Raw genomic sequence first — 27,961 nt, 5'->3', positions numbered from 1 at the left:
CAACTTTGTGAAGGAAACTTTGGGGAAGTCAAAAAAGAAACAAAACAAAACCACTTCAACCTTCGAGGAATGCATTCGCTCCTGTCATCTTGGTCTCCATTGAGACTGACAACTCATCAGCCTCAACAGGACAATTTATCAGTCCACCTTGGCAGACGTCCAGAAGTAAATGGCAGAGGTTCGGGAATGACATTAGTAAGACTACAATACTCTGCCCTGTCAGTCTAACCCTACTGCAGCTTTTGTCATTGTTCTCTGTTATTCGTGGAGATTACAATTCATAATGGCATGAGAAATCATTTAAAATTAAACGATTACAGAGAAGATGCAGAGGTCTGATACCCTGAACACATCTCTGATTAGGTCGAGTGAATACCTTTACCAGGAAATCCCACTGTATTGTGTTGACATTGTAGACCAGATCACAACTTTGACCTCCCCACAAGTCACACAGTACAGATCTGCGGTTGAATTTATTGTCACTTCCTACTTTAATCAAAACTTGATGGGGTACAAGTTTGTTATTTGCAATTCTCTGGTGAGTCTGGTGGCCTAGGTTATGTTTATATTTTTAAACCACAGAAATATATATTTTTGTTTGTAGAAACCTTAAGTTAACCTTAAGTGGTTGTAAGAGTACTCTGTGAAGTGTTTATCAGAAGAAACTGCCAAGTCCTGTAAGATTGTAACAACTGTCATGGGAAGTTGTGATGATGAGACGATGTCAGAGGGGATCTCTCTTTTGAGGGTAGGGGCAGGGTGTACAGAAAAAGACAAATGCCTTTGTGCAACGTCTGAAATTAATTGAACTAATAATCTTAAATTGTTTTAAACCGTTGTAGAGTTCATGTTAAGTATGAAACAGATGGAATGTGCATGTCCCATGTACAGCATAATATGGAAGAAAGACTAAACGCAGAACTTATTGGACACAAAAATTAAGACTGGCCTCCAAATTAGGAAATCATTTTCACTTTATGCTCTTTCTGTTGAAGGTTAGAGAGTTTTTTTCCCATTTCCCTGCAGCCCTGAGCTCAAAGCCCTGGTGGATTGGAGATTCCATTTGATAGTCTTTAGTCGGCTCAATCAGCCTCTAATGGAGCTAATGGCTGTTTGTCATCCTTCGCCTTCTTTGTTTCCTGGTGATGTTTACTGCAGTCAATGAGAGAGGAATGAGTGTCAGACGAGGCTAGAGCCAGGGGAGGGGCCGCCGGCTACTGTACAGAAGAGGGCAACAGACCTGCAGCAAGCAAGTGAGATAGAGAGGGAGAAAGAAGGAGATAAGAAAGAAGAGATGTTTTAGGGAAGACCGCTACTGAGTTTAACACCAGACATGGAGAAACCTGGTAAGTGCCGTTTAATAGCTGTTTATCCCATCCTCTGTGTGGTCACTCTGAATGGTTTGTATCCTGTACCAAGTGCTTTGGGGGTTTTCAAGCTGTAACACAACGGTTATGTTATGCTTTATCTGTCAGGGATCTATAGTATGGACAGGATGTGCATTTGCATGTCAGCTACTTTGCGTTTGCTAGAAGGTCTCCAAAACAAATCCTGATAAAGTCTGTAATCGCAGCTTGTGCTGAGTATTACAGAGATGCATCACTTTTTTTTTTATTCCTGAAGTCACTCCTCCTTATAGCTGTGACTCTTAAGCTTTAGGTAGCTTGTTTGTGTTTAATACATTTGTATTAAAATAGTTCTGGTGCTGTTTTGACACCCAACGAAATAAACACAAGCTGTGATGCAGTGATGTAATCTTTGTCAGGAGCTTTTTTTACGAGATGCACCATGTGATGATCCTGGTTCGTTTCGGTGCTCAATTTGAAGCAGATAATATTTAGCTCAGATACTAAAGAAGGGACTTTGTTTAAACTGGATGTTTCACTGCCCCCCAAGGGACTCACTCACTCATTCAGTCTGTCTTTTTTGGAAATGCACAATAAGGAAGGATCCCCCCCTCCAATTGATTCAAAATGACTTAATGAAAGAACACATGGCTTTATTTATGTTTAGTTGAACAGGCTGGCTAATTGGGAGGAATGTTTGCATCCAACAAATTGCACTTTGCTCTAGTTGTGAGGAAAGCAAACCAATGCTCTGATCGGAGCTCTTTAACTATACTCCTTGAGCAGGCACAGCTGTCATGGGAAACATAAATCAAACTGAAGATTTCTTCTTTCTCTTTTATCACACCCCAAACCTCTGAACAAGTCTGTATCTTTTAAGATTACAGCTAGCACTTTGTGTGGGAACGTTATCTCTGATCATGCAGTACAGAACACATGACAGAAGAGAACATGTAGTTCAAAGAACTGAGAGAAACTTCATTTAGACTGCTTCCCGAAAGACAAATTCCTGGTGTAGCAGTTTTGTTTTATTTTAAGATAAGATACATCAGGAAAAGGATTCAAACACAATTCAAATACGAGTCTTTGGTTACAATTGGATAAAGTGGTTAAGATAAGATATCCATTATCATAACTTTGTTGTTTTCTATTCACATACCGTTTTAAGCATGGGCTTTTTTTAAATATTGATTGGTTTTCTTAATATTTAGTTGAGTGTTTGTTTAGTTGACCTTTATATCATTTATCTACAAGGTCATGTCTTTAGTGATTAGTTCAGTTTCTCAGTTGTGAACCAACAATTAATCTAATAAGACAATTAAAAACAAACATTAATTAACCTCTGCCTACAATTGATAATATAATGTATGTTGATGAACCTCTTTGACTGTCTACGCAGGTTGCAGTAGAAATCTGAGATTTTGTTGGTCCTCACAGATTCTTAACAATGAATTATACTGGTATCACCTTCTTGAAGGACTTTGTGAAGTGAGAAAAATAGGCCTGTTTTAAACCCATTATAGATCTCGTACACAGACCTGACATTTTGAGATGAGCAACCTTGACATTGAGACCGATGTGTATGCAACCCAACACCAAGCCCAAAGCCAAGCACACACAAACATTGCCATTTCTACTTTCTCTGAGTCATGGAGGGCCTGACATTTGCTCTTACTTTGAATTAAAAATCAGTCTTTGCTATTTTCTGGTTCAAAATAGGACTTTTTTTTTTTTTCCCCTCTCGCATGAAACTGATCAGATCAATGATGTTTAATTGATAGGATTACACCCCACTGTTATGTATTTTGTTATTTTGTCAAGGAAAGTCAGTCCATTTGAATGAAAAGTAAGGGTTCTGTTTTTCTGGTTTTGTAGGATTAAAAACCGCTTATTGTCAAGTTGGGAGTAGTTTTGGTCTGTGATTGTTGTCCTTGTTGTCATTGGGATGCCATCTAATCCCATTCGCTCACATTTGCGGTAGCTGAAATACTGAGATGTCCGAAGTTGAAAGATCAGACTCCTTCCTATTGATTCCTTCGCTCCTATCTTATCTTTGCCATGCAGAAACCTTTGTGTGGGCATTAAGCTTCATTTTCCCATGTTGTATAATATAATGCATGCATTAGCTCTATTTATGTTCTCAAATCTCTTCGCAATGTGCTATTATTAAATGGCCTACTTTTCAAATTAAGACTCTGTCTGAGCAGGGAAATGTCATGCAGGTTTGGCACTCGGCTACAAAATGCTGGGATGGGAGGTATTGATTGGTAGAGATTGTATAACGATATAATGTCCAATTAGATGAGAAATTGGCTCAACAAAGCCAAAATACAATTTACGCTTTCAAAATACAGTGTATCGTGTGACACATTAACACAAGAGCTTATGAGAGCAGCGTCCCTTTGTACAGCAGGGTGAGGAAAACTGAAACGCTACACTGATGTGTGCGTTTGACATCCTTCACCTAAGTAGCTGATGGAACATTTCTCTACAGATTAAGATCCCAAAAATTTAATAAAAGGATAAATCTGACTGCTAAAAGGAAAACTCTGAGAAGGAATGATGGGTAAAATAAGCATGTTTGCCCATCTTTCATTTACAGAGTAGAGCAAAAGATGACTTCCTGTTTTTTTAAATCAATTCCGTTTCATCCATTATGATGACCTTACTTTCTCCTCAAGCATCATTCTTCATTTTTAAATAGGAGTACTGCCTTTTTGCTCTCCTGACAGCACAAATCAAAATTGAAACGCAACGGCAAAAGGGTTGAATCTTAAAACAAATATTTTAGATTTGAAATGTCCTTGTACCAGTGCCACAATGTCCTTTAAAATGTAATTATGAAGTTGTCAGAGATTTCAATAGAAGTGTGTCATTTATTTCTCAATTCTTCCAACATTTTAACAGTTGTGCTCTATTACAGATAAGGCATGATGGGAATATTCTACATTTACCCACCATCGATCAATTTTTCTATTAGACCTACAGTATGTCAATTATGATCTCTGCTTTTTTGTTCTTCTGACTATTAATTATCTAGGTAATGAGGACAAAGACAAAGCCTTTGATCTCTGTACAGTCTGCCCATGTAATGAATGTTCAGATTCTGTTATTTCAATGTCTTTTCTATTCCCAAGAGGGGATGTGAGAGGTTTCAGATGCATTGTGGATCTGAACTGGGCCCTCCTATTGGTCCAAACTGTGGTGCCGTTCTGTAGACCTGCTCCAAGTGATCCTTCAAATATGAGCTTGGTTAGAAATAGGGGCCCTGCTCTTTTGCAACTAGCTCTTCTCCGTGGGCTCCTGTAAATACTTTCTTCTTGCTGACTGCTTCCAGAAAATCAGATGGAAGAGGACCTTGGATATTTGCGATTGTTCCCAGACGGCCAATACACACGCTATGGCTTCCGCCTCGGCTCAGACCTCCAGTCACAAACCCAGGGTGAGCCAGTGGCATAAACTGTGATGGTTTGAACAAAGTTAACAAGGTGCTTAAGTAGGCTTAATTGGAAGAAGGTGCAATGGACTGCCAACAGGAGTTTCTTTTGTTTGTCTTGGGTGTTTGTTTTCCTGGAGGAATCAGTCACTGGGATCGGCCACTTCTATATTCAGAGTTTCTCATAGAATAGTTATTTGGAATGTAGGCAACAAACCATGCACAAGAGATATTTATAATCATGAAGGATATAGTAGACTTGTAAGACATGAATACAGTTCTAACTAACAGTAATATAAATAGTATGTGTGTGTGTCTATCTATCCACACACACACATTATGCATCATGTTTAATTTAAGCTATATTGGAAAAACTGTTGTAATTTACAGACACAAGTATTGACACACTTGAATAGAACCAAATATGTTCTACATTGCCTTTTTTTCAAGAAGTTAATGCACCTGGCACCTTCCTTTTCGTTATTAAACGCAAGGTTAAGTGCATGCAAGTATCAAGGCATGATACAGGCTGAAATTATACCTACAGTGATCGTTGCCAGAAAATAAATCGATTGAAAATTCCATTAATCCTCTCCAATACAGACATGAATTCATGCTGTCTCCTTGTCGGTCTTTCAACATTGCTTGTTGTTGTGTGTCTGGTGGAAACATCTGAAGTTTTTGAAAACTGTTTGTGCACTTTTACTGCTTTGGTTTTCATAATATAATGTATATGCTTTGGAGGTACTTTGAGATCTGGACAGCACTCCTGGGAAAAATGTACACTTCTTCCTGGACAATATATTCTGTAAAGTGGTATACAAGATTCTTATGAAACCCACTGTTCACAGAGAAAGGATTGCCCTACAAAGATGGACACCATAACAACTCTCTATTCTAGGTTACCCTTAATTAATATATTTTAATTTATATGACCTATATGTATGTGTATATATAATATATATATATGAATATTTCACAGTCACTATAGTCAAGGACAGTGAATTTATAATTCATTAACTGTAATTATCTTCGGAACTCTGACCTAAGCCTTTTGGTTCATAAAAAAATCATGCAAAGAACAACAACATAAAACATGTGGCGTTCATTTAGAACCACTTTAACAATAATTGCCATTTTTCTGAGAGAGCCAGTTAATATTGTATTATCCATATAAGTTATGTGCTATATATATATATATATGTATATATATATATATATATATATATATGTATGTATATATATATATATATATATATATATACACACACACACACACACACAGTGAGGGAAAAAAGTATTTGATCCCCTGCTGATTTTGTATGTTTGCCCACTGACAAAGAAATGATCAGTCTATAATTGTAATGGTAGGTGTATTTTAACAGTGAGAGAAAAAAATCCAGAAAAACGCATTTCAAAAAAGTTATACATTGATTTGCATGTTAATGAGGGAAATAAGTATTTGACCCCTTCAACTTAGTACTTGGTGGGAGCCAGAAATCTTGCTGATTGATAGGGGATCAAATACTTATTTCCCTCATTAACATGCAAATCAATGTATAACTTTTTTGAAATGCGTTTTTCTGGATTTTTTTGTTGTTATTCTGTCTCTCACTGTTAAAATACACCTACCATTAAAATTATAGACTGATCATTTCTTTGTCAGTGGGCAAACGTACAAAATCAGCAGGGGATCAAATACTTTTTTCCCCTCACTGTGTGTGTGTGTATATATATATATATATATATATATAATGTCAAAATAAACAGCACCATGGTGATCCTTTCCCATCATTTCCACATTTCATGTCTTCGAGCTGTACCCAGGATCAACAAATCATGCCTTCTCAAAACAAACCCAAACATTATAGTGAGATGCACATAACTAGCAGGTCACATGCACTGCCTGCCTAATGATAATGGGAATCGGAAAAACAACAGTTCACAATGCATTGAAAAGACAGCGTTCTGGGATTTGTTTTTATTCTCATATGGTAACAATTTTGATAAACCCTATTCATCATTGTGCAGGCTTTGTATCTTCACTAGGGAGGAGAAGCTACTTCACAAACTTTCCACATTCTCATGAATTGTCCATTCCTATATATTAATGACACAGTGGCTTTGGTTCTTCTGATAATCTCATGTAAACTTTGTGAAGTTTCTATCCATTTTAGAAGGCTAGAGCCTGCTTTATGGTGAAAAATAAAGGTTGTAAGTATCTGAGTAGACCAGTAGGTGGCGCTCTTCCCTCTTAGCTGGATTGTCCCAGCCTGTGGCTCACCGAACAACACCCCCCCGAGTGGTGCAATTGGACCATACAGAGATTTTAAATTTAAATCCAATCCTTCTCAGGTTCTATTCCGTGGACAAGTTGACTTGATATTCCTGTATATGCTGTCAACAATTAAAGGTTCAATTACATTGAATATCTTATTACTGTATTCTGATATAGCTATAGTTTTTCCATACACTTAATGTAACTAATTTGTAACTAATTGATCCCTTTTGTCTTGAATGAGAAAACAACACAACCTGTGAGTGGTCTGCTAGCAATAATTTAAAGCCAATCTCAAGTGATATCCAAAAAGTGTCAATCTCCCTTTTAGCAGTGGCTCCCGAGCCTGGTCATGGGGCCCCACTGTTCTGCTGGATTTGACTGAATTGCAACCTTAATTGAACAGAATTCAGGTGCCTTTATATCATTTCATATTTTAAGTTGGAACAAAAACGTATAGTGCATCCCCAGGACTAGGGTTGGGAAGAACTGCCTTATAGCTTAGTCTTCTGTGTAACGAACATTCAATAAAAATAAGAAAATATAAAAGCATACAATCCAATAAGCAGGTCAAGACACAATGTCTCCCAAGACAAACAAGTCTGCGCTCTCTGCTCACTGGCTTGTGGTGTTTGTTCAATAAATGTTTTAGTTTCCTTCCATTGCTAAAGGAAATCCTGTTTGGAGAACAATTCAGCCGTATCATGTGTTATTAGGGACATTACTCAGGCCCTGTTATATTAATATCTACTTGACCTTGCAAGTGACGGGAATATGGGTAATGAAGGTGTATGTGTCTTATCTCTTGTCTGTTCCTGCGAAGCACAGTGCTGGAGAGTAACTGCAGAGCACCCACAGAGAACAGCAGCCCGATTTAGAGTTTGAACTGTGACTGACTGCTCTGAGCCTCTGATTACAGGCAAAATAAATATGAACTAAGGGTCTACAAGCAAGAGGAAATCAGACCTAGTCTGATGCACTAATAGAGTTTATTAGGGTAGATAATTTAGATAGTGTGTCTTCCTCTCTTCCCAATAGATGACAGTTATAAATCATAGTATGAATTAATTGCATTTCTCAAACATGTTTTACAACACACAGAAGCGCTCAGTGATATTTACGAGACTATAATTAAAAATAATACAATCATTGAAAGTCCAAGAGGATAAAGGTTTATGCTACATTCATCCTTTCAGTTAATTTTTTTTTTTAATTATAGCCATGCTTAGGTAATCATACTCAGTACAACAAATGGGAGATTTTGTTTAGTGTTTTATAGATGTTAATTTAAAAAGGGCACTTTATTCAAGGTACTGTACCTGTATATACACTAATTGAGGCCCAGAGAGAATTGATATTGCAAATATGCCCAATTAATTAATTAGGCCAATGAAGAAGGTGGGAACCTAGGACACAAGCCAGATGATACGCCTTCTCTCAGGAATTGAGTCTGACACCCCTGTTCCAGACATGCTATTATTGCCTAAAAAAGTGCCATCAAAAATGATTTGCAAATTCACGAATGGTACTGAAATTTGCAGACTTCCGAAATCTTCTTAAGTAGTGTTTCGCCAAAGCCACTTTTTTCAAAACTAGGTTATCAATCCATCTTTTAAACCACGGCCCTGTCCCACACCTACATCAGTGCGTGCGATGGGAATTTCCTAGTCTGGAGACTTATCTGTACTCAGGACGTGAAGGTTGATGTTGGCTGACGGAGGTGTTTGTTTGTGTGTGCCGCAGGCATGAGCACTCGGGTGGTGCTGTGAATTGATGACAAGAAAATGTGTTGTGTTAAAACAATGTGTTATGATGCAGCCATCAGAAAAAACTGTTTCCTCTTCCACTCTTGAAGAATCGGGCATGCTGTTCCTGTCAGCTGCCCCGCCCCGTGTACAGTACACAGAGTGAATGATTGAGGGAACTGGAACGGCAGTGGCCTGGGAGCCCTAATTCCTCAGGATACTGTGGGGCAGCGGAAGAGTAACCTGAGAACTGAGGTCTATGGCAACTCACTACAGCCTGGAAGAGCTGTCCCTTTTGCAGCCCATTACTCATATCCCTGAGCAGCTGAAGAAAGGATCAGCCTGAGTTTTAGAGAGTTGAACAACAAAGCAATGTGTTTTTTTTTTTTTTTTTTTTTTTTAATTTAACACTTAATTTTGTGTTAATCTCCACACCCATGTCAGCGCAGTTAGTTAGCCCATGTCAGTCAGTCAGTCAGTCATGTAACCACCCCACTCTAGTGTAAGTACAGATTAATTTAGAAAGTCTAATCAACAATTTAAGTGCCTTTCTGGTCTTACTGGTATTACATGATTTCCCTCCATTTACTGGCTCAATTCAAAGGGAGGGCTCAGTCCTCTTCCTACGAAGGACAGTATTGCTCCATGGTTAGACTGGAGATTGTGACTTAGCCGCACTCTCTCAAGCCCCCGGATAAAGTAATCAGAAATTACTTTCTTCTGCGGTCTTGATTTATTGTCCATCTGAAATCTACCCACTGTAACTAGAGCAAATGTCAGTAAAATGATTTATAGTTTGGTGTGTCACCATTGTAGCAAAATGTGTACAGGAGAAAGTCTTAGGAACACACAGCATAGATGGTAAAATTCATATCACTGATTAGGTATTGGCTAATTACTTTGTGAACAAAGTATATAACTGTTTTTTGTGTGTGTAAAGATCAGTAAATCATGCATTGTGAAGTGTGCATGTGTGTACTTAAATTGCACACTAATGTGTGTTATAATTTGCCTGCACTATGTATTAATGAGCAAATTATGACAAGTAATGCTGTTACAGTTTGCCATCACAGTGTATATCAATATTGACATTGCCTCTGGTTATTGTTCTTTGTGGAATAACCTGTGGGTTCAGGCACACAGTTCCTAAATTCCTAAAAGGGAATGCATCGTTTTGCAAATTGTGAAGTGTAGTGAAGTATTGTTATTATTATGTTATGAGACTTCCATGCAAACAATGAATCCAAATTAGGAAAGCCATTTAGGGACTGACGATTTTTTGAAGTAATTCAACTATTACAAGCAGTAGTGTATGAGGTTTATTCATGAACAAAATCTAATAAAGATAAAGGGGATATACATATTGTTATATGTATGTATTTATATTAATTTATCTACTATATATGGTGGATGTTAATATGCAGAGCAGTGTACTTTGTGGGAATTTGTTATGAAGTACTGATGGAAGTATTTCAGTGTATTCTGTTCGCATTCGTGTAGCGCAGATTTCCGGAGTTCTGCGCTGCGCTGGTCTGCGCGGCTCCACCAATGGGAGCGCTGGGATTGTGCGGCTCTGCGCAGAGGTGCGAAAATGTGCCCTGCAAGTACGCAACCAGTGTATCCTGTGGCAGCTTTGCTCTTTGGAGGAGCTAGGGACTCCCTCCCCATGACCTTTGACGGGGAGTAATCTGCATAAAGACAGGAATGACAGGCATGCGACTGCGGTGAGAGAGAGAGAGAGAGAGAGACACTCACTCGCTAGTTGCAAAGTTAGACAGCAGCGCACAAGTACGCCTATATCAAGGAGGTGAAATGAGCCATTGGATAACGTGCTCGACAGGACCGTCTCAGAAAAGCGCATCACGGACTGCATGAGCGTCGGTTCGCCGGCCCATTTGACCAGCACGAAATGGGCCAGACCTCCGTTTCCACCTTCTCTCAAAATGCGAGTGGTGAGTTGTGCTGGAGTAGTACTATAGTACACATCCTCCGCAGAGGGATCGCATGTATGCATGCCTGCAGCTCTTGCTAATGGTTTCCTGTAGAGCAGAAAGTCATTGAATGGTGTCGGATCCAGTGGTGCGCTACAGTTGCTAGATGCCCTTCTTTTTATTAGAAATCACAGAAGTAACGTTTTGATGTTGGGTTATTATTATGTGTAACTTTTGAGTGGCGCGGATGCGGAGCCCTTTAAAGCGGCCACCAGTGCTGCGATTGACAGGAGAGGAACAAATGAAGGAAGTCACGGAAAGGAGAAAAGAAAGTGGGTTCATGGGTTTTAGTCGAGCTTTTTTTCTTCTGCTGTGAATTGGCTTGTTTCGTACTTTCTTCCATTTATTCGTGTTTTAAAACCAAGTTGTTGAATGAGGAGCAAAAGTGTAAAGTTTACGGAAAACGTAAAGCAGACGACTTCAGCGCAGAGGGGCCGTGAGGACGTTATGTAATTCTGGTCTTGCCTTTCGGAGGAAGTCAGTGGATGTGTAGTGGTGCTTTTTTCTTTGTCTGCTTCCCGTTTTTATTAGTGCATTTTTAATTTGACCATCATTTTGCATGTGTCTGATTAATGTATTCACTTCAAACGTGCCCTTATATGACATGTAATGTAGAGTAACGTATGGCGTAGACAAATGAAGAACCTCGCTTCCTACTCTCTGTAACTTCTGAGGTCTTTAAATGGGGGATGCAATAGATGAAGTGCGGTCATTTTCTGCCATACAAGGATAATTACAAACACAATCGACAATTTCAATATGTAAATAAAAAGCTGATAATGCAAACACCATTTGAAATGCTCCAAAATCTTGTAGAGATTGTTCACTTGAGCATTTTACAGTACTGTATTGTATAGTGACCATGAGCAGCTTCATAACAGATGTATTTGGAATTTGCAAGATAACTTATTACATTTTAAGAAGCATAATTAAATGCAAAATGCAACCCACATACTCAGTTATATCCACATACAGAAGTACTGGAATTTGGGTGCTAGATATTTTGTTTGTAGAGTGTTTGCAGGTTAAAAAATTATATTCAAATGCTTTTTGGTTTCATCAGTGTCTCTTGCAACTCTTGAATCCTGAAATGGATCAAACAACTACATAATGGCAACCTTGCCTTCCGTGCAAAATTGCAATCCTTAAGATTGACTGTTCTGGAAAGGATTAAGCTGCAGCTCAAGAAGGCGAATGCTGAATGAGGTGATTGGGGAAAATGGACAGCAGAATTCTGTCCTTTATCGAAATGTCGTGGAAAGAAAGAAGAGAGAACTTCAAGCTGTCTGTACTGGAAAGACATTCTTCCCACCATCAACATCTGTATAACGTAATTATGTTTTGGGAACAAGAAACAGCCTGTCAGATATGCCTCCTACTAAAAGCACAGTGATTTTCAAATTTCCAGTGTTTTTTTTTTTTTAATGATTTCGGTTCCTGGCACAGGAGGGTATAGAAACATTGCTGGGAGCGCTTGATTATAGCTAGGTATGTTAACTCCAGATTAGTTGTGCTTGTTTGTAAAATGTTGCTCTGACAGGGCTCATTGTACACAGGGCCTGATATGATGATGTCACCCTCTGACTAGTTTTGTGGTGCAGCAGCTTTCTCTGGTTAATGCTGTGAGGAGGTTTTGATCACACAACCTACGTGGTCTTTAGGAACACGAATTACACTCATACACTAGTTCTGCCCTCTACACTGTCAATCTTTATTGTTGCCAAGTCATGGCCATTGATTGTGGTATCAGTGGTTGTTAGATGAATATTTTCTATGTCAAGATCACTGATAATAAATAACTGAGCTAAAAGCTACATGCACATGCAAGTTTTGTTAGGGATAATAAAGGTATACAACTAGGGAGGGATGCCATAATTGATTCTCTGAAGCCATTAGGGTTGTTCAATTCCCATATTGTAAATAATCTGACAGTTTTAGGATTGGTAAGCAGATGGGAGTGGTGGCATCTACTCCAGTATCCACAAACTGAACCCACCCAGTATGGTCCAATAATCAGTTTGAGCGTTCCCAAGGAGTGTGGACAGTCTAGAAAACGTCCAAGTGCTTGACTTTAATACTAATGAGACTTTGAGTTGATCTAATGAACTTTGGAATGTGGAACTCCTAACGCGTAGGATTGTTTTTAGGGGGTGCTTTCCCTGCTACAGCTGGCCTATGGAAATGGTTAGGTCACTAGTCAGCCTTGAAGCTTTACTGTGCCTCTGTAGTCTGGAAAGAATATTGTTTTTAAAGCCTTTCTTTCCGCTGTCAGACACTGGGGGGGCACTAGAAAGCTGAGTCACCTACCTTATTCAATTTTGTATATTTTTAGACACAAAAAAAAGTCACATCTGCACTTGCTTAACTATCCATAACGTAGTTAAGCACGCACCCTGGTCTCAGATCCGTTCGGTCACTTCTTTGTTTGCTTCATAAAACCTGAGCTGCTTTCCAAACAGACGTTTATTTTCTAGCCGTTCCTTCTGAAAACAAAGGAAAATGTAAAAACATTGTGAGGTCGGCATCAAGTGGTCTATTAATTTTCTGACTGTTCGTCTGCTTTTCTTTTATTGCTGGAGATAAATTTTGCCAATAATGAAGTGTGAGAAATCACACAATTATTGCGAGAGAAACTATTACCCCAAGGTTTGGCATGCTGGGCAGCCCACTGCTATGAAATGCAGTGCTGAATTGACATGTTGCATTTCTCCTAACTGGGGCCTGCTGAAGTATTTGACAGCTATATTGCCGTTTATAATATGTCCCTGATGGCCAGAGAAGTGTATTCGGTTTCACTCTCGAATGTGGTACCGTTCCTTAAAGCACCATATCCCCAAAAATCACCTCTGCTCAGGAAACCCTGATGGAAACCCGACTAAATTAAAATGGACTTCCACTCTGGTGGTTGGACTTAATGGACCTTAATTTGCAAAACAAACGACTACCATTGGCTAAGCAAATTACTTACACGAAAAGGAAAAGCTCCAAATATTATATATATATTTTAGTAATCTCAGTTTCCAATTCCTTCTTCTGTCTTTGGTCGCTGTTCCCTTTTGAAAAGTAAATCTTACTGTATCCCTCTAGAGATCGGTGTCTTCCTGTTTACTCCTGGAGAATTCCTGTTAGGAGGTACCACAGAATGCTTTCCTGCTTAAAAAAACGAAATGAAAGAACGGCAACATCAACCAAAAAAACAATATAGACAAAATAAAATGCTTTAGGGTGACATTTAACTATTGCTGAACTATGGAAGGTAGACTTGTGTGTTTTCAATATTTGTAAAGCCTTAGTTTTCATAACAAAATGGACTTCCAAATCTTCAAATTCTCCCCTTCAAAATTAAATAGACAGCACTAGAATTGACACCTTTGCAGGGGTATATATTTTTTCTCGCCACAGGAAATTAAACATACCTTTTCAGAACTTTTATATTGATGAAAATGTTTGAATTGATCTGTATTCCCCCAGAATGGCAGAAATGTTTTTTTTTCCACGTACCTGAAAAGAAATACCAAACCAACAACCACATACACCCCGGTATTTTATAGACATATTTCCATCAGAATTACCTTTTTCTTTGCATTTATTTAAAAAAAGATAAAAAAATCGAGACCCTGTTCCAGTGTCAGATGGCCCCCTGTCCTAAAATATGTATCCGAGTCACCCGGGAGACCCCTAGAGAGTTTGAATGAGGAAACCTCTCCCATTTTTCTCTTGACTAAATATTTTCTTTACGTGCATAGCATCCAAATAGAAAAACATCTGGATCACAAGGATTTTGTTTTAATTTGATGGATGACATTGTGTAGAGATTTGTGCGTGTTCTCACCACAAACCGAAAAACATATTGCGGACAATTTAGTCACCCCCCCACTCCAAGTTCTTTTTTTTTTTTTTTTTTAATGAATGTGACATTGTGTTTTTCTCAACTTTTAAGGTTTCAGTTTGATACAATTGCACACAGCATAAGGGGCTTCCCAAGATCTCTTTAAACTCAACTAAACACTTGTAAGGTGATCTGGGATCGAGTGAGACCCATCCCATGCAAATGGGGCCTCTATACCACATGGCATGGGCTCTGCTTAGCCTTGGGCTAGTAAGGTAATATTGACTTGAGCTGAAATGCTTGCTCCACCAGAGCAAAAAGCTGTCTAATATGAAAACTATAGAGCTGGCAGCTTTCAACTGTAAGCATTTATGTGCAGTATATACAATTGCAAAATAAACCTTGTATTTGTGTAATTAATAGAAGTCACACTTCCCAGTTGGAGAAGATCACAACAAATCTGCTTTAAACTGGATGCATAGCAATGGATAGATGTGTGATTTGCAGGCTTTCACATTGGAGAAGACAATTTTTCCAAATTGTTGATCAGTATTTGAAGCGATCCCCTTGATTTTGGATACTAGTGTATATTTTTGTATTTCAGAATCTGTAAATGACAAGTGGAATGCAAATACTTCCAAGTTTTGGTCTGAGCCAAGCAAATAATCCGTTGGAGCCATGCATGTCGGTCAGTGTGTTAAAAGTCTAATTCTAAGTCTAAGTCTAGTTGTGGTTTGATTTGTAGGAACAAGATGTGTTTAATGGAAAGCTGTGTTGATATCAAAAATCATCAAACGAACAATCAAGGAAATCGGAATTGATCATAAACGGAACAAATCTATTGCAAAGGTTGTGATTTAAAAGGAAGATAGAGACGTGTCATCAGGTTTTTGAACGCAGAGAAATGTCTATATCTGAAGCCCGATTCTCGTAGAAACCTCAGATGAATAAAAGCTATGAGGACACACTGACCAGATGCAACCGGACATCTGGCAAATGACCGCAGTGAACTAATGAGTGAAAAAGTTAACCAGATGTGAACAAACGAACAAGAAGAGAAACTGGAGGCGATGTGTAATGCTATATAATTTTAACTCTTCTCTACTGCCATTTGGTTCAGTCAAGAGTGCTTGTCTGTGCCTGAAACAGAGACTTGTGAAGCCCCAGTGAGCTGGCGGTTCCCCTCACAGCACTGTGCAGACTCTACACCTCCAGGTGAGAGGGCCCGGACACAGCGTGAGCACAGAGCCATGCCAGGATGCTGTCTAACTTTGATACGGTCTTTTCTTCTGCAGCCAGGTGGTGCTGGCAGGATTATTTTTAGATAGACTCTTGGAATTTTGCACTGCAACATTGGGAACTGTTTTTGGGGGAGCGGCAGCAGAAGAAAAGCATGGCCTACAGGATCGTCAGATGAGTTTATGTTGACGAGGGAAAAAATAGCACTATTAGGAGAGTGCATGAAATTGCAATTTAAGAGCGTGAAGGATAAGCACAACCACAGTAAACTACCATTTTAGCTTTGGGTTGGTTCCTAATGTGTGTGCTTAATTAGGTATACTTGCATGCTCGCTGGAAGTGTACTTTACATTTAAATGCTTCATAAATGACAGCCTTATAAATAGCCGTTCAGATAAAGTGTTTTCTGGACCGAACATCAGGGTGACACCATCCTTGGCTTGAAAGAGATTTGATGGGTGGAGGGGATGCGATTCTCCTTTCATAGAGCAAAGCAGTAGTTCACATTTGTGTTTAATGCTTACTAATGCATGAGGTAAATTAAATTATGAGGAATTATCTCCCTTAATTCGGTTTATAGCCAGTACAAGCTGCTTTAGACTCATTCCTGAGGGTGCTAGCAGTTATGAACAATAATAGCTCTCGTACAGATTGCTGCAACCCCACAGACACATACAGTAGTAGTTTCACTAATGTAAAACATGGAACGAGATTGCTTTTAGTGGAGTGGGATTCGGGAGCAGCACTACTGGGTGTTTTTCCTAAACGTGACCAAATTTTTTTTGTCGTTTCCGAGATGAAGCCTGCCAAGACTTTAAGTGGAATTTGGAAAAGGAGTTTTATGCATTCCTTTTTCTTGGCTTTTTGTTTTTCAAACCGTTATTACCAGTTAATAAATTCTTTCATAATGCAAACATATGTAGTGGAAAAAAATGACCAAACCAAACCTTATCAGCTATGGTCTAATTTGAGCGGTTATTGACAATTAAAAGAAGTGATTTTATTTGTTTATGTTCTGGCCGGGTGGGAGGTGTAGGTATTCCGGTCATTTTGCAGGAAATGGTCCGGGGGCGGGGGACAAACTAATGGGAATGTGCTGGCTATGATATAGCCTAATGGAATATCTTGCTCCTCTGGTGTGTTCCTGCCCGTGGGCACATGGACAATTTGCAGTATTGTAAATTGGAATCATTCTTCCACTATTATTTTTGTGTACTGTTTATTACCACGTGAGATAAGTGTATATCTTCGGGGCAATTCCTCCAAGTTGCATGTGCTCAACATCATTACTCTTGGACCAAGGCCTGAATTTAATCAAACATTTGACTCACTTGCCAAGCCTAAATTACAAACCCTGGTGGCAGGTTTCCATTAGGCAAATGCAAATAACCTCTGTCAATCAGAAAGCCATTATCATCTACTGAATATTTGTCTTATTGCCAGTATTTGTAACCTTTCGGTGCAATACGGTGAATTTTAATGCTCAGGGGGCTTTTTCTCATTCATTCAGTTTTGTTTTTCAAGTTGACGTTTGGTCACTTGTGGCTTTCTTCAGGGCCTTCTAGGCTGCCGAGGTACAGACCCATTGGTGTGAACTTCTTTTTGGTGTGAGAGACTTGTGTGCCTACTTCCTGTTTTGTCCGTTAACCTCCTGTGCTAGTGTCTTGACTAGACCACTAAATAAATCTCTCATTACCATAGAGGGTGAAGTCACACATTTTATGAGCTTGTGCTAAAACTGCTGTATCTGTATCTTTATAGACTTTATACTTGTTGTCTTTAGACGTATCTTGCTGTTCCTGAAGTCAACATTCTTGGAGGTGCTGACAACATATATTTGCTGTTTGACAGTCTTTGAAGTCATGTTGTGATGTATGCTCAGGGGAAGAGTTTGTAATTTACAAGAATATGCATCGCAGTGACCTCCAGCATTGATGCATGTAGCTCAGTGCACATCTGCTGCATTATATAGAACTGGGTACAGTTCAGAGATAAAGGGGTTGGGGATGTTTAAATTGCATGCATGCTTAAGAGAAATAAAGGGATTCATTATGTAGCCCACTCGGTCTAGGAGAAGGACAAGGTGTTGAAATGATGGAAGGATGAAATTGTAGCATGAAATGGAAATAATTTAAATACGCCATACCAAAATATCCTCTGCTAATTACTAATGCCTTTCCTATTTTCTGACATCTTCAAAATGTAATGTGGGCTCGAAATATTTGTGCATGTCTGCTGTTTTCTTTGTAATGGATGCAGCCTTTTGGATGAGACTTTTTTTTTTTTATTCCTTCATTGCTGCCCTGCTTTTTTTTGTGCCAAGAAAATGTATGTCACCGAGCCTGAAGTGGTGTATCACTTGATTTCTGTTCTCTGGAAGTCTTCTTTTCCTTCTCTTTAGTTTTGTTCTCACGGACCATTTCTATCCCCCCCAGATCTGTTAAATCTTTGCAGTTTTATAGGGTTGTCCCTGGAAGGGAACAACTGCATTAATGGCTGGTGGGTTCAATTGGATCATTTTTCCATTAGAAGTTGTGACCATGGCTTTAAAAAAAAAATAAAAAAAAAAATATATATATATATATATATTATATGGACATGGTAAGAACTGGAAGATGCTGCAGTATTGCACGGAATATGGGTTGAACTCAGATTATGATTTAACAGGCTAAAAACATACTGACCATAATCTCTAGCTCAACTTCACTATGTGTTGAATGCTGTAGCTTCAGTAAGTGTTTCAAAAACCAGTATTGTACACATTCCTGGATTAGTGACCTCACCCCAGATGTCAGCACTCAGATTGAAGTCCAAAGTGACTCAACACCTTTCCTTGTAAGAAAATGTTTCCATTTCACGCATTCGCACTTCACTGGGTCCTAGTGTCCGAGAGGAGCACAACTGGAAGAAGCCATTTGGTTGGAACTTAAGAATGTCATAAGGGTCACACATGAAAACACCAAAAAATACAGGTAAATTGACACCTGCTATAATTTAGCCTCTGTTAGGTATAATATAGTCTTGATTAGGCATCATTACAATGTGTTTTAAGTAATCTTTAAGATTTTAAGAGTTCAGGGGTACTTAGTGTCCTTTCTGAACTAGGGGGGTTATGATTTGCCGACAGTGTTGTTTTTTAGTCTCCGTCTCTGTGCCTGCATCCCGCATTGTGCTGAGAAAGATGGGATTTCTGCTCAGTAAGTTCCGACTGGTGAAACTCTGCAGCGGTGTCACGCAAAGCAAATTAGGAACTTGAAAGACCCCCTAATCCTGCTTCATCGGGGGATTCCGTAAAATCGTCACCAGCAAACCAGCTGCCACTGACACAGAACTAAGCAATCCATGGTTTCTGTGGTCACATCTGTTCTTGTTTTGTTTTGTATTTTGCATGAGCAAGAAGATGAGCATTTTGATGTCCTTATTGTAGCTTGTACAAGCCCCTTGCCGTGTTTGTCTAAATCGTATTAGACATGTATTTTAAGAAACTGCAGTTTGAAAATAAGAGGCTGATACTGGCGATCTCTTCTCACGTCCTTCCTCTGTTAAACCAGTTCAAACGGATCGCTTTCCTGGTATACGGGTCTCATTGGGAGTCTTCAAAAAAGAAGGGAATAAGTAAATAAGAAAAGGAAGTTCCCAATTTATCTGGGGTCAACAGCCTTTGTCCCGGATAGCCACTGTACTTCAGAGTTTATAGGTGAGGGGTCCCGATCTCTGGTTCTGGCACGCAGTCCTGCACTGATTATTGGGAGCTTTAAGTAGACTGGGAGTAGAGAAAAAAACCTCTGAACGTGCCCTAATTTAAGCAAATAATTGGTCTTGCTGCATGATTCTGAGCTCAGCTGGAACAACAACCAGTCTCACTGCAACAAACTGACACAGATATGCAGTGGAGCAGTCGGTTCGCAGTCTTGCACTGTACAACGTCCAAGACTGCTTTCAGTCAAGTTAAGAAACCATATTTAAGTAGTGTACACAGCTGTGTTTTTAATTAAGGATGTGTCCCAAGAGGGTTTTGCATTGTTAATGCTTTCTTTTGACCAAAAACGGAACGAGACCAAATAAAAATACGATAATTCAGAAGCTCTATCATTTTCTAGGACGAGGAATTCCAGAGGGTTTAGGATAGCATTCCATTTGAACTCCGAACTGCATGATTCTGTATTGACCTCGAATGATGGAGGCTTAATTGGACCATCTTACAATTTCCCTGTTCCTATGGTGCTGATGAGTCAGAGAGACCTTCTGGATTGTGGCCCTTAAGGACCGGAGTTGTGCACACCGGTATAGCTGTTTTTTTCGCCTTAGCTCAGCTGTTTGTGTCGTGGGCTTGCAGTGTGACTAAAGTTGGGTTTACCTCCTCATCACCCAGCTTGGCCCTGTGAGTCAAGGTAAGGACTTACTGTGTTGATTTCAGGTAGACTCTGTAGTTGGCCTCCACCGCTGATGACATTTGACAGGTGTAAGGAGAAGCCTGCTGTGGGGTTCAGAGGGCACCCGTCAACCTTAGATCTTCCTTTCACCATATTGACTTTGTCCCTGGGCCACCCCAATGCGGTAGAGTTACGACCAGTTCAAGTTGACACAATATGCCGCACCTACGCAATGGATCGCGGGGGGAGGCGGATGGTTTCAAATGTCTGCCTTCTGTGTGGAGAATTTCACAGCAGTGTAAAGCCCACTTGCTTACATCCAAATCACGTTACGGGCTCCATGCAACTGTGCAATTTAGAGATGATACACAAAACTATTAACTTATAGATAAATTAAGGTTGATTTTTTTATTTTTTTTTGATCATGTTGATGTTAAGCAAAACATTTGACTTGCAAATGCACCTAATTAAAACAGGACAGGAAACGTATATAGCCACGTATGTTGGTTAGCCCTATTTCAGCGCATTTCCATGTCCTACAAACTGTGCACTCTCTTTTTAGAAGTATCTGGAAATTGTTCATAAATATGCACAATATAGTATGCATTTGTAATAAGTAGATCTACATGTAGGCTGATATTTAACATAGGAAGCTTTGTCATTGTGTCATGCTATAAATTGTGTTCTATGACACATTTTGCATACGCCTTTTATTTATGTATTGCCTTTTATTGCACAAATTGACAGAAATGCAAATCTTGGACAAGAAAATGTTTTAGCATTGCCATTATTTTCAAATGAGTGTCATTTCTACAATCAGAACCAGAGATATGATTCCCTAATTTTCCGTTTGTTTTTCTCCTTGTGTTTGTGTTTTGTGTCCCTTATTTCCCTGTTCAAGTTGATTCTCCCTATTATTGAAGTGTTAGTTTGCTTCAAAGCGGTTGAAGTAAAGGGGATTCAGAGGTTTGGGTTGAGTTACTTACAGCCTCTTCTTTTTATGTTCCAGTGGTTTTGGGTCACCTGTTTTCTTGTTGTTCTCGAAACACTCAGGTTGTGCTCACTGCACCACGTTGCCTAACCGGAAGAAGTGGAAGACTGGTTGTGCTATTCAATGAGGCAATGGTATGGGGTCCTGTGATTAGATCAGGGTATTAATCCTGCTGCCTGATTATTTTTGGCTGCATTTCAGCAGGCTCTGTGGCATCATGTGCTGCCCTACATTTTGCCAATGAAGCTGCGGCCCTCTTAATGCAATACAGCACAAACATGTCTCAGAGGCTAAATGTTTCAGTTTCTTCTCATTGTGGCATCAATGGGGGAGACCTATCTGTCTCTTCTCATCCCAGAAGTGACGTTTGAAGAAATAAATCAAAATTTGGTTGTCCGATTGTGTCAGTGTTTACTGTAACAATTTCCTGAAATCAGTGAAAATTAATGTCTGTCCCCAAAGTTCATTTTGTACTATGAAAGAGAATGTCCTCAAAAGTGTATACATCACTATGATAAATTCAGACTGCCCCCTGTGCAAAGTTGTCATCTCTAAGGGGGGAAAAAAGGAATTCTGCTCTTCCTATGTGTTTTTTTTCTTTGATAATCAAGTATACTGTCAGTATCCAATTACTCTCTGCACCAATTACAGTCAATAGGAACCAAATCGTTATTTCAACATTGGCCTGGAAAGCTCATTAAAGGGACTGAAAGAGATTGACACAAAAAATGTTTGCATTTTAGTTTACTCACTCCTCACAAATGCATTGTTGTACACGCAAAAAACAAATTAAAAATCTGCTGAAACATTTCTGGAAGTTACACTTTGTTCGGGAAACCACATTATTTTTTTCCAACCAAGCGCTTGATTGCTATTTGGACACAGATGAAATCATTGAGCAATGAGCCTGCAAGGAATCGTCCATCTTCCCCATCCTTGCTCCTTTTGTGATACCTAAGCAGAGATTTAAGCCACGTCATTTCACTTTATGTCTGCCATCCAGCTTTTATTTATTTTTGTATCGGTGTTGTTGAATCATTTCGTTGATTGCATACCCAACAAGAACACAGAGTGCTTGTTAATTTCTGTCGACTGGTTAACGAGAAGGTTCAATTAATAGCAGGCTTCCTTTGTTAATGTATTTGAGTTGACTGTTTAAACATGAAGATGAATTAAATCCAGGCATCCCCTTAAAGTGTGGCTGGGCTGTTTCCAGCAGGTTCTGTTTCGTAGCAAACGGACCTGATGACCTGGTCCTCTCTCTTCTTGTAAGTCCTTCATGTTGGCTTGCCCAGCTGTGGTCACTGGTAGAATAATTGTCCGCCCCAGATGCCAAATTAACTCTGAGGAAGTGCTAGGTATTCTATTAATTATATTTCTATCATTTGTCTCCTGCACCCTGGTCCATCACGTTTTCTATGCATCTTCAAGTCAGTAGCCAAAGATCCCATAAACCTTTGCTAATTTAACCTCCGCTATGTAACTTGTGCTACACAGAACATAATAGTTAGCCTATTAAATACAACCTCACTTCTATTTCAAAGATAATGACTATTGCCTGTTTTTAGAAATTGATGCTAAAATTGCAGTATCCTGATTTCAGTTGATGAATAACTCTAGATTTGCTATCTTTAGTTACAGCTTAGACATTTCAGAGGAGTGTTTAAGTTTGTGCAACAGTTTGGCAACAGTTTGCAATTAGCATTCCGCTCTTTGTTTAAAATCATGTTGAAAATGAAGTGATTGCATCCATTACACAGTGTGGCCGTTCGTGTGGTAAATCAGTGTTTCTTTTTCCATTGTTTTCTTTACAGATCTAGAACAAAGGGGCTTATGGGAAGATGATGGAAAAACATGAAAAAAAAAATCTCAAATGTCCATAGGCATTGTCTCTTGGTGTGAATGCAATCCTGTCTGAAAGTTAATACAAAGAATCAAAAAGCACCTAAGAATGTACAATGGCCAGAGGAATTACATTTGACATTCATATTCACTGCATTATAATGTTAACTATTTATTTTCCCACTATAGCCTTACATATGTCTTTTTGGATAGAGCTCATTAGTTTTACATGTTTCACAGAACCCAATATTTTGTCATTTTCATTTATTTTTATCTGACAATGACTTTTGGTTTTTCTCCAGGGTTGATTTTCGCCATCTTTTTTTGGTTTTGTTAGTGCTTTTCAGAGCACCTAGCCTGCTTCCTCTTTTTGTATGATTTGTACCAAGAAATATGTTACAATTACTGTCAGAAGTTGGGGGAGTATTTGTTTTGGAGGGACATAAAACATACTCAGGAAATGGTTACAGGGGAGTACAGTCATGGACGAAATGTCGTCACAGCCTATTCCAAATACTGGAAAAAGTCCATCACAACTCTGGCACCATATTTTGCGCATTGTTCGAACGCTCAGTGTGATCTGCAATTGGTTTCCCCTGCGGAAGTCTCAGTGGGATTTACACAGCCATCTGGAAATCCATGTGCTGAATTATAAGAATGAAGTTGCAGAACATTCTTAAAATCCTACGTGCTGATTGGTCAGTCAGTATTCCAGGCTAGGCCAGTATAGAGCACTCAGGAAGTACTATTGTACGGTGATGGATTTATTAATGTATTATAAACTTTGAGTGTATTGCCTGTGGTTTTATCTTGTTTGGATGAAGACACTTGTATTTTGTGTTCAGCAACCCATTGATTTGGTTATTTGCTACTTTAACAAACCTAAAATCTGTACCATTCAGTTTGTTAATTTGCACTGTCTTTTTTCCCTGTAAGCAGCAAGATTTGAAGTAGCTTTCCAAAGGTAATTTCGAGGATAGCAGGAGTTAACTTCTGTCACGTCATCGTATTGCAGAGGAGACTACTTCTCACTGGGCTACTCCCACAGGGGGCCACCTCGCCTAGATTCACTGCTCTGCGGAGCTGCTCCTGGAAATAAACATTAATTTTCCAGAACGCGTGGTTCACCTTGCCTGCCGACATTTTCCACTTGTCTGTGTAGTTGAGGCCTAGATCAGCAATGGGCGTGACATTAGAGACCCGAGCCGGTGTCTGGTGCTTATAGCTGGGATGATTGGATTCAGTCAAATCCTGTAGATTTAAAAAAAATAATCACAAATCCCCCCCCAAAACAATTAATATAATTATTAAAAATGATCATATTACTTCATCTTTATGGGAATGAGCAAGTTGAGGGCCTTATGGGTAATCACCATCAGTCCTTCATAGACGCTCGTTAAGATTAGTGCTGAATGTGGTTGGAGCCAGGGGGATGCTGGACTGTCCCCACCTGCGGAAGCTAAAGAGTTTGTTTATTACACACCCCAGTTTCCTGTGGTCTAAGCATTTATGACATCAGATCAGTTTCAGGCGATCTTTTCATTGTATACAAATGTGGGTTGTAACCGGATGGTGCCAAAAAATGCATACGATGGGCCTTCACTGACGCCACATTCTTCACAGAGAGTCCTGCTGCTTGAGTTTCAGGTCAGTTTCAAAGGTTGTGGTATGACTGTTCAGGAGGGGGCAGTTAAACCGATTTCTGTCCGTCTGATTGCCTACATGGGAAAACAGGATAATCTTTTAACCTTTTTTATTCATCGCAACCATATATGGTGACAGATTTGGAAAGGAAAACATTATATTGTGTGTACAGTGTACAGGAACACTGTGCACATTTAAAAGCATCCTTGTTTGTCTATAGTTTTGGTATAATGTTGTGTGTTCTGTGCTTAGGGCTCAACGAAATGAAAGTTTTGACCCCCACCTCACAAAGTTGTACCCCATCACATTGAATTGATATGTACCCTGGTAAAAAAATGTGTAGTATCTGTAGAGTCCCCACAGGATTTTCTTCAGGAACAGGATCGTGAGGAATTTGATTTTATACCAATCATAAAAGCAATGTACCTAAGAAAACAAACCAGTTGCTCTACCTAGATTGCTCTCCATAAAAGTGGATTGCTTTGGGGAGAAAAAATAAATAAATTTTTGACCATTTCTGCATGAGAGGCTAGTAGTTTTGCCAAATTGTATTCATAACATTGGCATAGTGATGATAATATTTATTTTTTTAAGAATGAGGAATATCAGTGTTGTATAAATCAGATTACCTAATGCAAGGGAGGCTGCCAGGCAACAGGAGATTTGTTTAAAGGAGAAGGGAGAGTTTAAAAACTCAATTGAAGTCATTATAGCATTCTTGAGTCAGTGACACATAACACCTATCCTGTTCCATAACCTTTATCCCTCCTTATTTGTATCCACATTCATAAATCATTTATAAGGCTGAACTCTGTCAAAATGGACCTGTTTAAGAAAAATAAATAAAGCTAAGAGTGCTCTGACACGGCTAAGAAGGTTTCGTTCTGTACTTGCCACCTTCACATTAGTTTCATTAACATAATGCAGTTATTTGGAGAGTTCAGTTTTCAGTTTCCCAGCTGTTTTGGGCGATTGTGTAATACTCCCCTACTTCTACTAGAAACCTTTTTTATTTCTCTCCTTGGGTTGACTAGAAAGGGATCTTTCTGTCTCGGCACGTTATCAACCTCGTCTGTAATCTGTAAATAAGACTGTCTTTGAAGAACCTGTCCACACAGGGCAACCCAGATAAACATGGCCTTCAAGGTTACAGTGGGCACAGTTGTGTAGCACAACATATAGATGTATAATAGGAGCTACTTTGATAACCTGTGATGTAGTTCCAGGTGTATTACATAGTACAGGCTTTATGTTGATTACTTATTTTATTGCATTTTTTTTATAGTTTTTTATTAGAATGCTCACAACCAGCAATAAAAAGGGGGTTATGATTTTTTTGAGTTTAGGCAGAGCAGTTGATTGTAATACATGGAGTGGTGGAACGTGCGTTTCTGTAGCCGCGATGCTATCGCTGAGCTCTGAGATATTTGTATATTTTTTTGTTCCTCATATCTCTCATAGTATTGTCACCAAGATCCTCACACTAACCTCAGCCTGACCTGTGCATCATCAATCATGTTCCTAGCACGGCCATGGTACAGTATCGGCACATGGAGTATGTAACATGATCGTAGTTCATTGTGGAGCCGTCTTCCCATGCAGCAGTCTCTGAACCATGCCCTTGTGACCCCCCCAAAGAACACGGCAGCCATTGCAAGGGGATTCAAAATTTGAGAGGAAGCTATATATGTATGTTTATATGCATATTGGTAAAAACACTCTCTTGGCTCTATGAAGAGTTTCCGAATATGTTGTGTGAGTTGCAGTGAAACAGACCACAAGTTTGAAATCCTTTTCATGTTCAGAGCAACCCTCCACCCAAGCATGGAATTGTCATGTTTACACAGCTGTCCCGTCTTATCAGTTTTTTAAGTGGCATTAAAGGAACTTATATAAACTTTTAGGTTTCTTTTGTTCTTCCTAAAATCCAGCCTTCTTGCAAAGAAAATGTAGTTCGGTCACTGCCCAAGAATACCAATTTTAGAAATGAAGAGTTCTAGGACAATGATGATCTTTACAAAGTTTGTAGAGACGTGCTACTTCTGTATTTAGAAACTGTTATCTTTGTCCGTTACATTTCTTAGCAATTGAAGTCACTCAGAATCATAATTTCCACAATGACATAGGGTAGGGCTCATAATTAAACCTCGACTGCGATTAATCTGGAACGTTCTTATGCTGACAAAATAGGCCGTGCCTGTATGATGCTGTATTAAATTGTGACTTGTTTTGGTCTGAAAATACGCTGCAGCCAGATTTACAATATGTGTGACCTTTTTAATGAAATGATACACAAGCCTAGTTCCTCATCGGGGAATGCAGAACCGTGCCTTGCAAGTCTGTTGCAGTAAGCAACTTGAAGATTTATCAGCTTGTTTTGATCTTCCAATGCATAACAGCTTAAGAGTTTGTGAACTTTTTATTTCACTTGATGCTTGACCCAAATGTTACTTATAAGGTGTGTGAAGTCATGTTTTTGCTGTCGCTGTATTCATGTGCACTTATGTTCCCCTTTCTGTCACACGTTGTGGTTTCTTTTTCACTATGTATGAAGGGTGCTTTTCTCCATTTCTTTATATAGGGACAGAAGGACACATTATTTGTGTGCAAAAATGTTCATGCTTTTAATTGACCCAACTCAACGATTCAGACAGTTTAGGTAAAGGCATGAGAAGGAAACAATCCTACAGTTTTCTTTTCAGAGAAAGGAAGCTTGGTGGATAAAATCATTACCACCAAACCAGGCCTGTAGTACAGATCTAACCACCACAGTGAGACAGTGTGCTGACCCAGACCACCGATCCCTCTCGCCTCAAAGGCAGGGCTTGTCAGAAGGTCAGGATTTGGCAGATAGTGTTATCTGTAATCTTCTGGTTCTGCGGACAGAGGACGACATTTTGTCTTAATCAGTCTTTAAACCAGATTGTCGATGAAGTTTCAATGAGGAAGGTGGATTTCTGAGATATTGTAGAATGTTCCACACATTTTAAACAGTTTCCTGTGTCAAGTTTCGATACAGATCTTCAGAAAACTCAGCTGTCTATTTAAAAGTTTAGGACGCATGAAATGGACTCTCCCAAGACAAGGAATATATCCTGCTGTTTTATAGTTTTATTTATTTTTGAGTCTGTGAAATAACATTCACATAATGTGTTTTTTGATAAGTGGGTTTGCATTTTATTTAAAAAAAAATATATATATGATAGTTCTGGGACTGTATTTAATAGTATGGTGCCATAGTGGTATT

The 27,961-nt window shown here is 39.1% G+C and overlaps 1 protein-coding gene across 5 annotated transcripts in view; it reads left to right on the top strand.

The window, feature by feature from the left end:
* phactr2 (phosphatase and actin regulator 2) overlaps window positions 1-27,961 on the top strand; it is a 70,670-nt gene that overhangs the window by 16,423 nt on the left and 26,286 nt on the right. The window contains exon 1 of one of the 5 annotated variants that reach the window (XM_066696526.1): window positions 10,420-10,757. The exons of 3 other annotated variants lie outside the window; for them this stretch is intronic. In XM_066696526.1, coding sequence (XP_066552623.1) covers window positions 10,715-10,757 — 43 coding nt within the window. In that variant the 5' untranslated portion in view covers window positions 10,420-10,714. Of the gene's footprint in view, window positions 1-10,419; window positions 10,758-18,772; window positions 18,837-27,961 lie in introns of those variants that run through there. One more of the 5 variants, XM_066696527.1, reaches the window with a different exon arrangement.

Source organism: Amia ocellicauda, chromosome 23 (assembly GCF_036373705.1).
Source record: "Amia ocellicauda isolate fAmiCal2 chromosome 23, fAmiCal2.hap1, whole genome shotgun sequence".
Taxonomy (NCBI): domain Eukaryota; kingdom Metazoa; phylum Chordata; class Actinopteri; order Amiiformes; family Amiidae; genus Amia; species Amia ocellicauda.
The sequence above is the reverse complement of the archived record's forward strand: the minus strand, read 5'-3'. Positions and strand labels throughout refer to the sequence as shown.